At 43.8% G+C, this 15,215-nt stretch overlaps 1 protein-coding gene across 6 annotated transcripts; it reads right to left on the bottom strand.

The window, feature by feature from the left end:
• Positions 1–1,823: 1,823 nt before the first annotated feature.
• Positions 1,824–14,676, bottom strand: Skida1 (SKI/DACH domain containing 1). 6 transcript variants are annotated; one of them, XM_048367737.1, is made up of 3 exons: positions 11,431–14,676; positions 8,812–10,449; positions 1,824–8,643 (listed from the first exon to the last, which is right to left on the bottom strand). In XM_048367737.1, the coding sequence occupies exons 2-3, from the start codon at positions 8,867–8,869 to the stop codon at positions 5,681–5,683; spliced, it is 3,021 nt and encodes a 1,006-aa protein (XP_048223694.1). In that variant the 5' UTR covers positions 8,870–10,449; positions 11,431–14,676; the 3' UTR covers positions 1,824–5,680. The 6 variants fall into 6 exon arrangements, with proteins under 6 accessions (XP_048223694.1, XP_048223695.1, XP_048223693.1 ...); XM_048367738.1 differs by having other exon boundaries at positions 12,231–14,676; XM_048367736.1 differs by lacking the exon at positions 11,431–14,676 and having other exon boundaries at positions 8,812–11,414.
• Positions 14,677–15,215: the final 539 nt, after the last annotated feature.

The raw sequence follows: 15,215 nt of genomic DNA, 5'->3' as shown, positions 1-15,215 counted from the left end.
TTTTCTTCCCAGGCCGCAGCAGCACCTCCCGGGGTCCCCGAGGCCCTGTTGGCCGGCGCCAGCTTCTGCGCAAGGCCTTGGAGGCAGAGCGGCCATTTACTGCCCTCTGATTGCGCCCAGGACCAGGTTAGCTCATAAAGCCTTTCACACTCAACAATGGGGATTTTCTCAACAATTAACAAGAAACAACATAATAAAGCCATTTACAAAGACCTTGTTATTTACTATAAATTAGGCACTCTTTAAGAGACCAGTGCGTAATTTCACACACTTTACAACTGGGGCTGCATTTTAAACACTCGGGAAAACAAGCTTGTTGCACTTTCCTGTGACTTATCTGCGGTGCACCTCTGTTTCCCCTCATCCCCAGTAGCAGCTTTGTTTGCATTGCTGCACTCCAACCTTCCAAGCCCAGGGTGCTTTTCCAGGTCACTCTCTCCTGTTTCCCATTTCCAGGTCATCATTTCCCTTGCAGATCGCACCCAGAGGAGTTCCAAAGGCACGGGGACCTCCATGCAACAGAGCCAAGCAAGCCCTGGCTCCATACGGTTCTCCCACTTTTAGGAACTGTGTCCTCTGCACTCTCAGGGTCGCCACTCTTGGGCCACTTCCCAGGTGGCTTCTCAGTCATTTTGGCCTAATGAGAAGTCTTGCATTTAGGCTTAAGCCAGCCCTCTGCCCAAGCAAAGAGCTAGGTCCCATCTGCCTGGAGAGAGGAGGTGAGAAATAGCCAGGCTGCATTTGTAGGGATGGGCAATGGCTCCAGGACACACAAAAGGAGTGCAAATTGAGAGGAGGCAGTCCTGTCCCCCAGGGCTGGCCCCAGGGAGGGGCCTGGGCTGGCCAAGCACCCTGCTGCACCCAGCTGCCCTCTGCTCCCAGCCTCCAGGGAGCTGGGACCAGGAGACTTTTCCAGATGAGCTGAGGCGCAGGCTCTTCAAAGCGGGAGCTGGGATGGACACGAAATTGTCATAGGTTCTGTTCTAGGGACTGCAAGATCTGGGCAGGGGGGAAACACAAGTCACAAAAAATTGTTTGCCACCATGCAAAATGGCGGCACTTAAACCTCTTTCTGCTGGTGGCCAGAGTTCAAAAGTGCCTTGGGTCAGTGCAGGCCTATCCTCACCCCAGCTGGATGGTTTGTGGGGCAAGTGTGGGACCCTGAATCCCGCGTGTCCCTCAGCTCTTTGCCTGCAGCCTTTGGCCTGCTCACTTGTCCCCTGCCTTCCCTCCCAGGCCGCTAGGCCCAGAGCCCGCGCCAGCAGCCCCTGGCCACTGACCCCTGTTTACAAACACAGCTCAGGGGCGGGGTGGGCCAGCCAGAGTGCTGGCCGGCAGGGTGGGGGGACCCCGTGTGCCTCGGAGGACGCCACCAGCAGAGAGGAACGAGGAGTTGGTGTGAGAGAGCGAGGCCGGCAGCTGGAAAGGACTGAACGCCTTGTTTTTGAAACTGTCAATTCCCTCAACCCCTATTGTGAGGGCTTCATGCAAAACATCTCAGGCCTTTTAAAGTAGGAGCTTGTGAGGCCGCCACAGTTTGAAAAGGAGTGAGAGAGTAGCAGGGGCCTAGGGCATGGGCAAAGAATGATAGCTGCCCCCCTTTCTCTCTCTTTTCCCCCCTCTTTCTTCCTTTCTTTCCTTTTTTAAGCAAAAGAGGGCCTGCTAAACAGGTAAAATGCAGCCCTCCCCCAACTCTTGGACCTGTCCTAGGTCCCCAACCCCCAAGCTAGTTTGTAAAACGCCCTTTGGCCTAGGGAACAAGCTAAAACCAAAGCTAACATTAAAAATACTTCTTCCTTGGAGACAGGGAGGAAATCCTGGGGGTGCAGTAACAGGGAGTACTCCCTAAGGTGGGTCCCCAGTTAGTTCTTTCTTGCCAATTCTCAGAGGTTGGTTGAGAGGGAGCTTTTAATTCCACCCCTCCCTTCCCCAACATACTCAGAGTTCTATCTAGTTGGGCTCTGGGAAATCCCTCTTTTCACATCCTTTATAACAGGAAGTTGTTTTGAAGGTGAAGCAAAACTCACCACATTTTCTTTCTTTTTTAGATGCTAACGCTTTATTCTTTAAGAAGAAAAAAATTTACCATAGAGGATTCTTGGTTTTATTTTCTTTGAAAAAAATGCTTTTGAGGAATTGGTTTCTTCTACATCTCTTCCTGCATGCAAACAAAACTATCATTTTCATACCAGCAGAAACGCCCCACCCAATTCTTGTTGGCTAGAACTTTTGAGGAATTTCTAGACCATTAAAAGTCACCCAGACACGAATAAGATAAAAATCCACACACCAGTCCATCTAGTTTGTATTATTGCTGTTTAGTGGTGGCTTCTTATTGTTGATTTTCAAATAAACAACCATTATTGAGATTACTTCACTGTAACCAAGTAAGCCAGTAGAAAGGAACACCCACTGTAAAAAGTAAATACTGTGTGTGTGGGGAAGCAAGCTGCCTTTTCTCTAAAGACAGATAACCTGGCTGTGGAAGAGAGTGCATGTGTCTCTTAAAAAAATAATTAAATCTTCAGTTCACAGTCTTATCAGGAAATTACTTTTATAGAAGACCAAAAATGAGTTTGTTTCACCAGAATCTCAGAAAAAGTGGCTTTTCCTCATGTCTGTGAATATTGAGCTAATTTAGACACAGGAATCACTAACCCTGGAGCCATAGAGTGCTTTAAAAAAAATCTATTCCCTGAAAACATTTAGGTGTAAAAATGCAATCTATCAACGGAGGTAACTTTTGTTTCTCTCTCAATAAGGCTTACTTAACGTTTGAACAAATGGGACATTTATAGCAGCTTAGAAAAAATGTAGATATTGTCATTAATCATAAAACAACTGAAATAAAATAAACTTTACTGAGAATAATTCCCACAGCAGGATGGAAAAACAGCTGAGGGAGTACCAGGAATTAAAAGAATACCTTGCATTTGCAAGCCCCTGCATACTATTTTGGTATACTTTTCTGACAGAAGGCCCAACTCAGGTTTTGCTGGAGTTGTCCGGTTTCTGGAAGTACTGTGGGGTGAAATTAGTGTTGACTATTGAATTTTTTTCCTTTTGATGGCATCACTCTGGAATGCCTCGGCCTCCATACTGCTCATTCTCCAGCTCCTATAAACTGAAACTATTGATTCTCTGAGGTCTGGAGACCAAGTGTCAAAGTTGGAGGCCGATATTTTATGTCAGACACTACATAGGGTACATTTGTTTTAATTTGTACTTATTCCATATAACACCCCACCCCCCAGTATCTGTAGTCTTTAACTATATTCTCAATTTATAATTCAGGGACAATGAGTCCAACACTAACAAGGAAAGTACTGATCTAAATATAGTAGTCATCGTCCTCTGAACTTTGTCTTATCAGTGATTAGAGTAGAAATTACTGATGCCTAGTATGTGTGTCACACTTTTTATAGATTGGTTTTCCAGGACAAGTCACTGTATCTAAATTGTATATTGCCTTCAAAAGAGGAAAGATCTGAGACTACAAAGCCAATCGTTTAGCTTTCTGAGATTTTTAAACTGAAACATGGGCTGGTCTTTGGAATTGTATACAAACATGAATTCAAGGATAACATCTCCCAAATTTTTGCTTTGACCATATCTACCATTCCAATATAAAATGATCCAGTGACCCTACATCTGGCAACATTCAAGAAGGAAAGGAAGGGAGGCAGTTCAAAGCATCTGTTTACTCCATCCAAGTATATTTGGATGCAGGTATACTGGGCCTCTGTCCTTTAAAACAAGAGGAAAACCACAGAGTATACACAGCAATTAGAGCTGAGACCATCCAGATCTTTCTGCAACATTTATAGACAAAAGGAAAATTTCAAAGGCTGCAGGAATTAAAAGGTTAAGAGGGAAGATAGGCTGAATTTCCATGAGAAATAGTGACTTAATCACATCTCAGTGGTGCCTTGTTTTGCTTTGTGATTTATGATCTATAGATGCAACTTCTTAGATTCAAGATGGCAAGGATCTGAGATACATAATTGGTGGTCCTAAAATTATTAGATTCAACTTTCAATTAAAACAACAACAGCAACTTATATCTGCTTCACTTTCACAAATCTGAACCTTCTAGACCTTGATTTGTAACAAAGTTTGTAAAGTTTTCTTGTTATTTGGGGGCAAAAAAAAAAAAAATCCACCACAGAAATGGACAGAACCTGACCAGCCCTCATTGCAAAGTATTACAACAAAACACTGGGCCCATTAAATGCATTTCTTTTAGACAAAACCATTACAAGTGAAAATGTCAACAAAACCATTCATTCCTGTTAACCATTCTTGAATCTGGAATAAGTAGAAATGTATAGAACCAGGAATTTTAAACAGTGTTTTTAATTGAAAATAAAGCTAAAGCATGCTTTTCAACAGTGCAAATTTCCATAATTTTGATTTACTGCTCTCATCATCACAACACAGTATACCAGCATGGCCCTTACCAAGGGCTAGACCCTAGCCATTTGCATGTTGAACTACTTTGATTTTAAGTGCAAATATAGATAGTCACCTCTGATTGTCACTTGCAGTAGAAACTCTCCTGCTCTATGCACAGGATGGTCTGAAGACAGAAGTTTGAGAGAGATGCAGAAAAAAGAATAAGGTAATAGGATCCAAGTGCCTGAGTTCTGGTACCAAAAAAGACCTGAAATAACTTTTTTTTTTTTTCAATTTGGAATATTACAACTCTAACCCTTCTTTTTCTTGTTTGTATTTACGGCTTTGTCACTATGAAGAGTTAGATCATAAAATATCCTGCTAGTAAGAGATATATTTTCATTGTTTTGAAAGTTTGAAGAGTCATGTTCAGACCACAAGATGGGCAGGAAAAAAAGTAACAGTCATCTTATTTAAGATGTTTGGGTGAGAACACAAAAAGGACTTTTCCAATTGCAAGGAGTGGCTGTAAAAGTAAAAGCACATCCTTAAAAAAATACAATGCCATATTTCTCTTAGTTATTATATGTGAGGCAGCTTTTCTTTAAAAATCAGCATTCAATCAAGATTCACACCCCTTCTTCCCATTAAAAAAAAAAAAAGCCCAACAAAAATAAAACAAACCCACATAACAACAAGAAGTTAAGTGCAACTACTCCTGGAGAGGGAATAAGAGGAGTAAAAAGAAAAAGACACCCCACAAACAAGAGCTCCAGAAAATTACATTTTGGGCTCACAGAAACTTCGTGCTACCTCACTGTGTAACCATGTAACCTAACAAACTTTCACTGAATTAACAGTTACACTTCCAGGTCTGAAATCTGAAATCTAGTGCATAAACTTAATGGCTCATTGTAATATTTATTATTCAACCTTTTGACATTTATTTGTAGCAGTTGAATTGAGGTACCGGTGCATTATTAGCATTGAAACAGTAAAGTGTTCCAGCTCTACCATCATAACTGAGTTTTACTTGAGTCTTTAGCCTGAAGTAGTCTGTGGTATGTAAACCAACCCTTCTCCCACCCCGCCCCCACCCTGCTCCAAAAAAAAAAAAAAAAACCGCAATGAAAAAAAAAAGTAATCCGATTTCTGTCTTCAAAATGCGATAAACCAGGACTCCAAAGGGGGTGTAACACCATTAATGGACTTGTACCAACCATCCTGTGCAGTTTACAACAAAAGGAAGGTAATATGGTTCAAGAAAATATCTTCCAAAACATCTTTATGAATTAAATTTCCTGAATTTGTGACTAGGTGGAAGAGGTATTGCAGAACCGCCCAGCTGCCATTTCCATATAGGATGGGCCTTGTGAGGAGTTTGGGAATCCTTAGTGGTGTTTAAGGAATATGCAGGCCACAAATCCCCATCTTCCCCAATAATGAGTGATGGTGGACAAGGAAAATTTGCCATGAAATTAAATGGCCTTTTCACTGCTGATGCTACATTGTTGGCTACCTTTTTGCGTCTGTTTATAACTGTAAAGTCATCCAGTGTTCCTTCATGTGTCTCAGTTTTACCTGTAGGACGAGGGCTTCTAGCTGATTTCAAATTTGGTTTGACTGGAGGAGTCTGAAGGACAGGTCGTTTTCCCAGTACTAGTGTCCGGTAATTTTTCCTCACCCTGGCACCAAATTTATATTCCCCATCCTCAGGTTTTGGAGAACCTAAAGTGCATGAAAGGCCCTGACTTTGAGCCAGTGGATTCAAGGAAGGAGCTTCTTTCTCAGGGCATGCAAAACCTTCCTTGGCTGTGGTTAACAAGGCGTCCTCCTCTTTATTTTCAGTCACACTGTAAAATTCACCCTTTGTATCATTGCACTCGCACTTTAGCTTATTTGTGATAAGATCAGGTTCATATTCTTCATTAGCACTACTGTCTTCTACTTTGATTTTAATATTGTGCAGAAATGGCAATGTCTTGTCGCCCGCGTCAGAGCAGGGATTCTCTGCTTTAGCAGCAGCAGCAGCACCAGCTGCTGCTCCTACAGCTGCCTCCACTTCAGGATCAGTTTGAGAAGAGGGCAAACCCGTAGCAAATGCGGGACAATGAGGGAGTTTGGAATCTTTTTCTGAATTAGCTGCTGCTCCTGAAGAATCATTATTTAAGAACCTAGCAGCTATTGTGCTGTTATCTGCACAGTGTGTAGTAGGAGTTGCTGGTAGGCATTTCCTAGCCTCTCGGAGTATTCTTTGTTGTGGAAATGCATTGTTTGTCTTTGGGCTAGGTGAAGAGGCCCCCTCTGCCAGGCAGTTAATTGTCAGGTCAGTTCTCTTTACAGTACTGGAAATTTCCGAGTGTGGGAATGTGATCTCAGATACCCTATCGTTCCTTATCTCTGGGAAACAAGTCCCCAGGCTGGCCGGGCAGTACACCGGAGACGCTTTGGGGGCCCAGCTCTGCAGATTCCACTCCTCGGGCGACTCGGCTTTGACTCCACTCCGGAGGTCGGGAAGTCTGCCGGCATCCTCGAAAGCAGCGGGTTTGGTGGCGGCGGCGGCGGAGGCCAGATGGTACAAGAAGTTGGCCTGCGCCTGCACGCTGGGAGGCTTGCAGAAACTGGTGCGCCTGAACCGGATGCTCTGCACTGACACTTGGCTGGAGCCGGAGCTCGAGTCCGACTCGGTGGACGAGTCCTCCTCCTCCTCCTCCTCCTCCTCCTCTTCCTCCTCCTCCGAGCTGACTTCACTGGAATCCGACGCCCCGCTGCCCCCCTCTTCCTCCTCTTCCTCCTCCTCTTCCTCCTCCTCTCCTTCCTCCTCCTCCTCCTCCTCCTCCTCTTCCTCCGAGGACACAGAGTTGCTGGAGCTGGATAAACTGGAGCCAAAATCCGAGTCGTTGGCTGCGTGGTCCGAGTAGGAGCTGGACTCGGAGTCGCTGCTGCAACTCTCGGGAAAGCTGCCCAGATGGGGCTGCGGCCGGCGGTGGTGAGGGGGGTGGTGACTGGGCGGCGGCGGCGGCGGCGGCGGCTGGGCCCGGTGGTGGTGGTGGTGGTGGTGATGGTGGTGGTGGTGGTGATGGTGGTGGGGAGGCGGGCAGAAGCCGTTCACCAGATGGAACCTCTCCAGGCACGTCGCCCCGGCGGCCGCCGCCGCCGCCGCCGCCGCCGCTGCCGCCGCCGCCTTGGCTTTGTAGGACCTGGGCAGCAGCAGCAGGCGGCGGGCGCCGGCGTGGGGCGCGAGCAGGCAGTCCTTGGCGCCCCCGCGCTTGCGCTTGCACCGGTAGGTCAGGCTCACCGGGGCCCCGGCGCCCGCCGCCACCGCCGCCGCCGCCGCCGCCGCCGCCGCCTTGGGCTGGGGCCCGGCCGCCGAAGCCTGGTAGTAGGCGGCGGCGGCGGCGGCAGCGGCGGCGGCGGCGGCGGCGGCGGCAGCGGCGGCGGCGGCGGCGGCGGCGGGGTTCTTGCTGCACAACAGGCTCCGAAAGTAGGCCGGGTCCGAGTGGAAGGCGACGTAGTTTCCCTGGAGCGGGGCAGTTTCATAGTTTAGAGGGGGCTTGCAAGGCGATCGCACGATTTCCGGGTAGTGGGAGCCCGGATATTTGCTGAAAATCTGAGGTAGATGGGCGGCGGGGCGCGCGGCGGCGGCGGCGCCGGGGCGCGGGGACTGAGCGCTGATTGGCAGGGGCCGCGCGGCTCCGCTCAGGCCCCGCCAAAGTTGGTGCTCGTCCTTCCAAAAACCCGCGCGGGGGCTGGCGGCGGCGGTGGCGGCGGCGCGCTCCGGCGGCGGCGCCTTTGTGGCCAGGGCCCGGCCGACCCTGCGGCGCTTGGTCTTGAGGACTCGCTCGGTTTTACACGAGGTATACAGAGCTTCCACGTCTTCCCGGGAGATGAGCGTGCATTTGGCGGCGTGGAAGGCGATGCTGTTGATGGCCTTGAGTTTCCGCAACTCCTCCAGATCGCAGTGGTGCTTTTTCACTTTCAGATGATCCATGCGCTTGTGCACGGTGGTCCTCGGGATGTTTTTCAGCAGATCGGTGAAGACTTGGGAGAGGGCAAACATTTGCTTTCCTTTAATGATGAGGTAGCCGAGCCTCACGCCATCCACCTCTTCAAAACCTGACTTCAGGTCTCCCATCTCGGGCACTAAATGGTCCCCACCATTTGCAGTAAATATATACGTGACGCATACATACACATGTATGTATGTTAATCCTCCGCCAGATGCTGCGGGTGGCTCAAGGCATCCTGCTAATAAAATAACAAAGACTGTTATTCCCGGCGAAGGGAGTGCCAAACTCTAGGCGAAATTATTTGGGGGTGGGGGTGGGGGGGTTAAACAAAACAAAACACACACGCGCGCGCACACACACTCACACACACACCCTTGCACACAAAACACCATGAAATTACACTGACTTGATTCTTGCTCTTTTTTTTGGTTTTCGTTTTTTTGCAAAAGAGGGAAAAAAACCATCCGGTTTCTGATCTGCCAGTGTGTTGGTCTAAGTCCTCCAGGCAGATCAGTACCTGGGCCGCTCTATTCCTTCTTTCTCCATTGGAGCACTATGATAATGGAATGTGAAGGGAGAAAGAGAAAAGAAATGCAGCTGCTATTCCCGCCGCTGCTTTAGCTACAAATAAAATGACAGAGTGAAGTGAGCTCGTCCGGAGACACCTTCATCAATTAATTCCCCTAAAGCCAACGCTGATTGGACACTCCTGACAGGTGATGCAATAAAAATTGATATTCCACCCCTTCCCCCCAAAATCTCCTACTAATTAGCATACCCTTATACTGCCACCTCCCCTCCCAAAGTAAATAATACAGTCGGTATATAAATCTTTCCATTAAACTATCGGAGCTCAGAAACAGCCTGACTCACAGACTTCAAAAGAAGCAGTGTGTGTACGCTTTAAAAAAAAAAAAAAAAAAGAAGCCACTGTATATTCCCTTTAAAGAAATATTGCCTATTTTTGCTTTATTTGCATTTTTTACCAATGCAGCTATTATCGTTTCAAACAAAAGCATTTAAAAAAACATTATCAAGTCCAAATACATATACCCCACCCCCTTTTCCTTTGGAAAATGGAGCTTAAGCGAAAATGTGCAGAATAGCCTGGTATTTCCCTTATGGGAGTGGGGAAGGAGACCGACTGGGAGCTCCAAAGTTACACGCCCGTTGAACCACCCCAGTACAGACTTACGTTTGGAATTTCTCTCGATTTTCCTTTTTTTTTTCCTCCCCCCTCTGAAATGCCTTTTTACAACCAGATACAAAGTTATTTGACCAAGCAAGCAGTTCAAGGCTCCAGCTTCTAAACACTGTCACAATTCAACTGGATTTAGGTTCTCTGCTGGGGGGAGTAGGGTGGGAAGGAGGTAGGTTCTCGTCAGACTCATAACAAAGCATAGATAAGCCAGAAATGTGTACACTTTCCACAATTAACCAGGCTGGATTGGAGGTAGGATCTTCCTAGAGTCTCCTGTACAGCCTTCCTCAGGATCTTGTTCACCACAGATCAGAATTGCAGGCAGCAGATTACTTTTTTTTTTTTTCTGTAGCAAAGAAAAGAAAATGTAGAACGCCCAAGGTGCTTCCAGAGGTTTTTATGTAGTAATGATGAGAAGAAAGTCTTGATGTCTGATACAGACTATTTCCGTGGTCTGTGATGGTTTGGCTGGTAGTTTAGGGGAATCTTCCACAATTGCCTTTTTTTTTTTTAATTCCATGAAAGCCAATCATCTGCTTAGACAAAATGACTTTGGTTGAATATCTATATGGCTTGACCTCTTCTTAAGTCAAATTAAGGCATAGTTTGCTGTCATTTTCAAGGATATCCAAAATATTGCCAAATGAGAACCAGGGTCTTCCCACTTGAATTACCAAGATCCCAAGGCGGTGGGTTGGCTGCTCTGCAGAATTCGGCAGAATCTTTAAGTGTTCGGTGTTAGCAGCTTACAGCATAAATGTGACCCAAGCATTTATATATTTCCTTCTTCCTCCAAAAATAGACACATCCGTGTGGTTAAAGAATAAACGGATATTTCTGAGCCTGCAAGAAAAAAATTACAATAATTTCTTCACATTCAAAAGTTCCAACTTCCCCCTGCTCTGGTCTGGCTAGCAGGAGCAGGTATAGCTACAAAAAGAAAAAAAAAAACAACAACCAGGAATCAGATATACAAAAAGGTAGTTTGCTTGACAAGATGAAATCTCGGCCCTAGTTCCCCACCCCCACTCTCATCTCCTTTGTAATTTCCCAGGAATTTTGAAGAGAATTGGGAATTTCAAGAAGTACATCCGGAAATTAAGGAAGTCTATTTAAGAGAGTCTGTAACTCAGGAGGTTGGGATTTGAAAAGTCAGCCCTGGACTACTGTTGCACTCAGCACAGATGTAATCGCCGCTCTTCAACTTAATCAATGTGTGTACAAACCGCGATGTCTAGTTCTTGCCTTTGAAATCTAAGGCTAGCATTTCCATCCAAGAAATCAGAGCTACAGCAAATTACATTTTTGTCCCTTGAATGAGGAAGGATCATTGAATGGATCTCGTGATATTTCAGGCTTTAAACGTAACCGAGAGGCAGCAATGAACAATGCCTCGTCACAGCTAATACCATCCACCGAGTTGGCTTGCTTCTGCATCTGGATCTACCACACCGCGTTTTTCTCTTTCACTTTCATAGGAGGCAAAATGCACAAGCTTTATGCAGAAAGCGAAGTTCCCAGGAAAAGCAGATTCTGATGTTTGTTTTTTATGGTAGAATGGCTGGAGTCTTTCTATTGCCAACGACAATAATGTCGTTTAAAAATTCCTCCTGATGCACTTATATACTTCCAGCCCTCTTCCTCCCACCCCACCCCGCCCCTTCCCCTCCTCCCCCCAGCTTTAAGATTTAGACCAGAGTCCAGCAGCCAAGAAATACTAAGCTGGCAAAAAAAAAAAAAAAAAAAAGCCTTGAGAGACATTACAAAAGATTGTCTAGAGAGTCTTTTTCCCCTGGGGGGGCGGGGGTGGTCAGGTAGTTTTACCTTTCTTGATTCCTGTTCAGATCTTTGAGGGGGTCTCTCTCTCTCTCTCTCTTCTTCTTCTTCTTCTTCCTCCTCCTCTTTCTCTTCCTCCTCTTCCTCCTCCACATAGCAATGTGATATAGTAACCATTTCAAATTTACCTTCTTTCCTTTCCACCTTTAAAACACTGGCAATATAGGTGTTTTTGAAAACTAGTATAACATTAAGTATTTTAAAAACTAAAGATAAAAATCTTTGGATCAATAAAAACAAAGGTCAAAAGATTTAGGAAATGAGTGTGTGTTTTATGTGTGTATACACACATATTTATACTATTTATTTAGTGTGTATGTGCACACAGACACCTTTACACTTATACATTTTTAATACTACCATTACATATCCTTGTCTAATACATTCTTTTGTTCCTTTAACTTCCCCATCTGTGTGTGTGTGTGTGTGTGTGTGTGTGTGTGTTAAGGCTTTGGCACTGATGCTCTTGCATGTACACACACACACACACACAGAATGTGACAGACAGCTTTCTTGTGGCCATCAGCACACGTTGCATATCCGGGGTCTTCTCCAGCCACATTGGGGGGCAATCCCGATAAAAAGATCTAGCAGAGGCCCCTGAGCGCTCACACATGAAAGGCAGGGGACTTTAAGATGGATTTGCATGCACACCGGGGATTTCGATCAATAGCTACCAACATTTATGGCTTAGATTATTAATGCGAAAGCGGGCCAAAAGAATGGGGATGAAAAATTAAAGGTGTCTGTTATCAATTATGCTTAAAGTTATGCAATAATTTACTTACTTTTCCTGGATGTGCAGATCCAGATGTATAAAGTACTATTCTTCAAAAGCTAGGGGGTTTCTTTGATAAATTTGTTGACCATGTCAGCCACCTCTACAATCAAAGATGAACCCAATTCAGATGATGGGCCGTATTCAAATTCTTTTTAAAGAAAGGATATATCAAGTTCTATCTTTCTCAAATACATGCATGTATGTGGATGGGGATACTCAAATTAGCATTCATATTTACATGTATCTATCTTTGATTATTGTGAATTTAGAAATTATATATATGATATGCATTGAGTTTTTTTTAAATGAAATGTGAGCCTTTACATGGCAAAGAGAGTATAATCTTTATGCTATCCTAAAATGTATCTTTGAAAACAAAGCTCCTTGCTGGAGGAAAATCCTCTATAGAAATACAGACTGAAATATATTCATAATGTCCACTTACTTCTGCATTTATTGTAAGAAATCAGCACTTTCAGTTTTTAAAGTGATGGGCTATGAAGATCTGAACATATTTGTCTTTACTTATCCCATATGAATGTGCTAAATTTACCTGCAGATGTTCTATTTTGATTTATTTTCACCGTATTTTATGTTTAAATACCATAGCAATTCAGTCTGACCTCTTTCCTCTGGAGCAAAGTAATGCACACGGCATTTACAGTCTTTTAAATGGTTAGCTGGGAAATGCAATAGCAATTTGCAGGAGTAGTTTACTAATGGGGAAAGTTCTTTTGAAAACCTGAAGGAAAACCTAAGAGTACTTTTGCATTTCTACACTACAACTGTCATATAATTAAAGTATTGAAGAGCATTAAAATAATCCTTTTCTTTCCAAGCTCTCACCCATACATACATAATTTAAATGAGGATCAGCCCCCACCCCCCAACACCACCTAACTTTACCATATACCATATTTGTTTTAGTGATTGCTGGGCATATTTTGAAGTGAATTCAGAGAGGAAAAAGCAGGGAATATCATAAAGGCCTAATGGTTAGAAGAATAAAAGAAGTCACTTATACTGCTAACCAAAAGTAACTGTAATATTTGTTATATGAAATCTAAAATAATAACTTAAAAGTCTTACATGGCTGAATTAGTTGGGGATTTAAGACAATAAAATCTAAACCGTTGCTTAGTTACTTATCTCATGTCACATCTCTTCTTTTGGGGAAGGGAAAATGGGACTAGAGGAAGAGAAACAACTTAAATTATAACATTTTTTTCTTTTTGTCTCATTCAAATATATCAGGGCAAGTCGCTCAATGGACTCATCCTTCTGTTCTTAGGCATTTAAAAATCCTGTCTTTAACACAAGTTTGAGACACAGAGTATATGCCATGTTGTCTACTGACCCATAATCAAAATGCAGTGACCTTCTACCCTTTTTTTGCCCCCTGACCCATCTTGAATTCAATGCAGCCTTTATAAATTTGCAAATCCTTGGAGGTAAAGGAGTTTTTGTGAGGCTTTGTTGTGAAAAAGCCCTAAGAGTGTGCTTTCTAAATTAGACAAAGGTAAAGCAGGAAGCCTTCCTGGATGAGATTTTTATACAGGTGAGCTGAAGACAACTCTTCAGCTAACACATATTGCAAGCTTAAAACCCGTTATAAACATTGGAGACAAGAAGGTTATGGATTGCATCAAATTAGAGTGTGGTGCAAATCACTTTCATGATGTAAGAAATGGTTAGGCCACAATCTTCCAGCTCTTCTCATCTCAAGGGCTGTGGGGGACCCTAGTGACCAAGGAAAGAATGGGGGTGGGGGGAGGGTAGAAGACAGGGAAGAGAAGGTAAGGAAAAGAAAGGCTTGAGACTGATCTGAATCTGTAGGCACATTCCCTTATCTTTCCTGCTATCAGCCAGTTTAAAGGACACCATAATTATGATGGTAATAAAACAATGCCTGCTTATGTGTGCTGAATAAATAAAGAATGTTTACAGCTCAAGAATCTTTTAACTCCAATTAAATGCTATCAAAGAAAAGCCACTTTTCCTACTGCAAAAGCCTTTCCCCCCAATTATCTTGTTTTGTTGCAATATTTTTCTATGAAACACAAGGGCCTTTTCACAATTGATCCTGAATGTAAGGGGGGAAAATCAGAGAGTTCAACCTTAGTATATGAAATAATATCATAGATCTCAAGAAGTACCATGTATTTGGGGCTCCTAAGTTTTTGTTTACTTTGCTCAAAGGCCAAAGGTATAGAGCGATGACACTAAGTGTTGAGGCCTATTTATGGGCTGCTGGAACCACTCTGAGTTCCTGAGCACCCAGGAAGGGAGAAAGGAAAGATAAGACTGGAACAGCCTGATGGTCCCTAGAAAGGGAATCCTCTAGTTCTGTTCCCTCTGGCTCAGCCCAACTCTTTCTAGGAGCACTGGGGCCAATCACAGTCTTCCGCTGCTGCAGCTACTGGGAACACAGACACATTAAAAAAAAAAAATAAGTGAGAGATAAAAAAAAAAAACAACTCTGGATTTATGGATCTACAAGTATCATTTCCTACTTATGCCATCAGCAAATCACATCATAACCAGATTGAAACAAAGTTTGGGCAGAAATGCCCATCAGGCTAAGTAAAAAAAAAAAAAAAAAAAAAAAGACTACTAGCCAGAATATATGCTTTTTTCTTTCTTTCTTCTTCTTTTTTTTTTTTTTTGTTTTGAAGTCAGCATGAAAATTAGCTGTTTTAACTCAACTTAGAAACACTAACTTTTCACCTTTGAGACCAGGTCTTACACTGATAAAATTCAAATAAAAGCCTCTCGTGCCTCTTTTTTAAGTCTTTCCTCAGCATTTTAATTCAAACTTTTATTTTCCTCTCTTCTCAGGGTACTAGTGTTGTTTTGTTTTTAAAAGTACATTACACAACAAAAGGTTCTGGGAAAATGCACTTATTGTGTTAAGTTCCTGTACAACCCTCTTTCCCTCCATCTGTCTAAATAATGCATAGCTAAGTACAAACTGGAAAAACAAAACTTTCCT

This window comes from Perognathus longimembris, chromosome 18 (assembly GCF_023159225.1).
Source record: "Perognathus longimembris pacificus isolate PPM17 chromosome 18, ASM2315922v1, whole genome shotgun sequence".
In the NCBI taxonomy this organism is placed as follows: Eukaryota; Metazoa; Chordata; class Mammalia; order Rodentia; family Heteromyidae; genus Perognathus; species Perognathus longimembris.
This window is presented reverse-complemented; position numbering and strand designations above follow the sequence as displayed.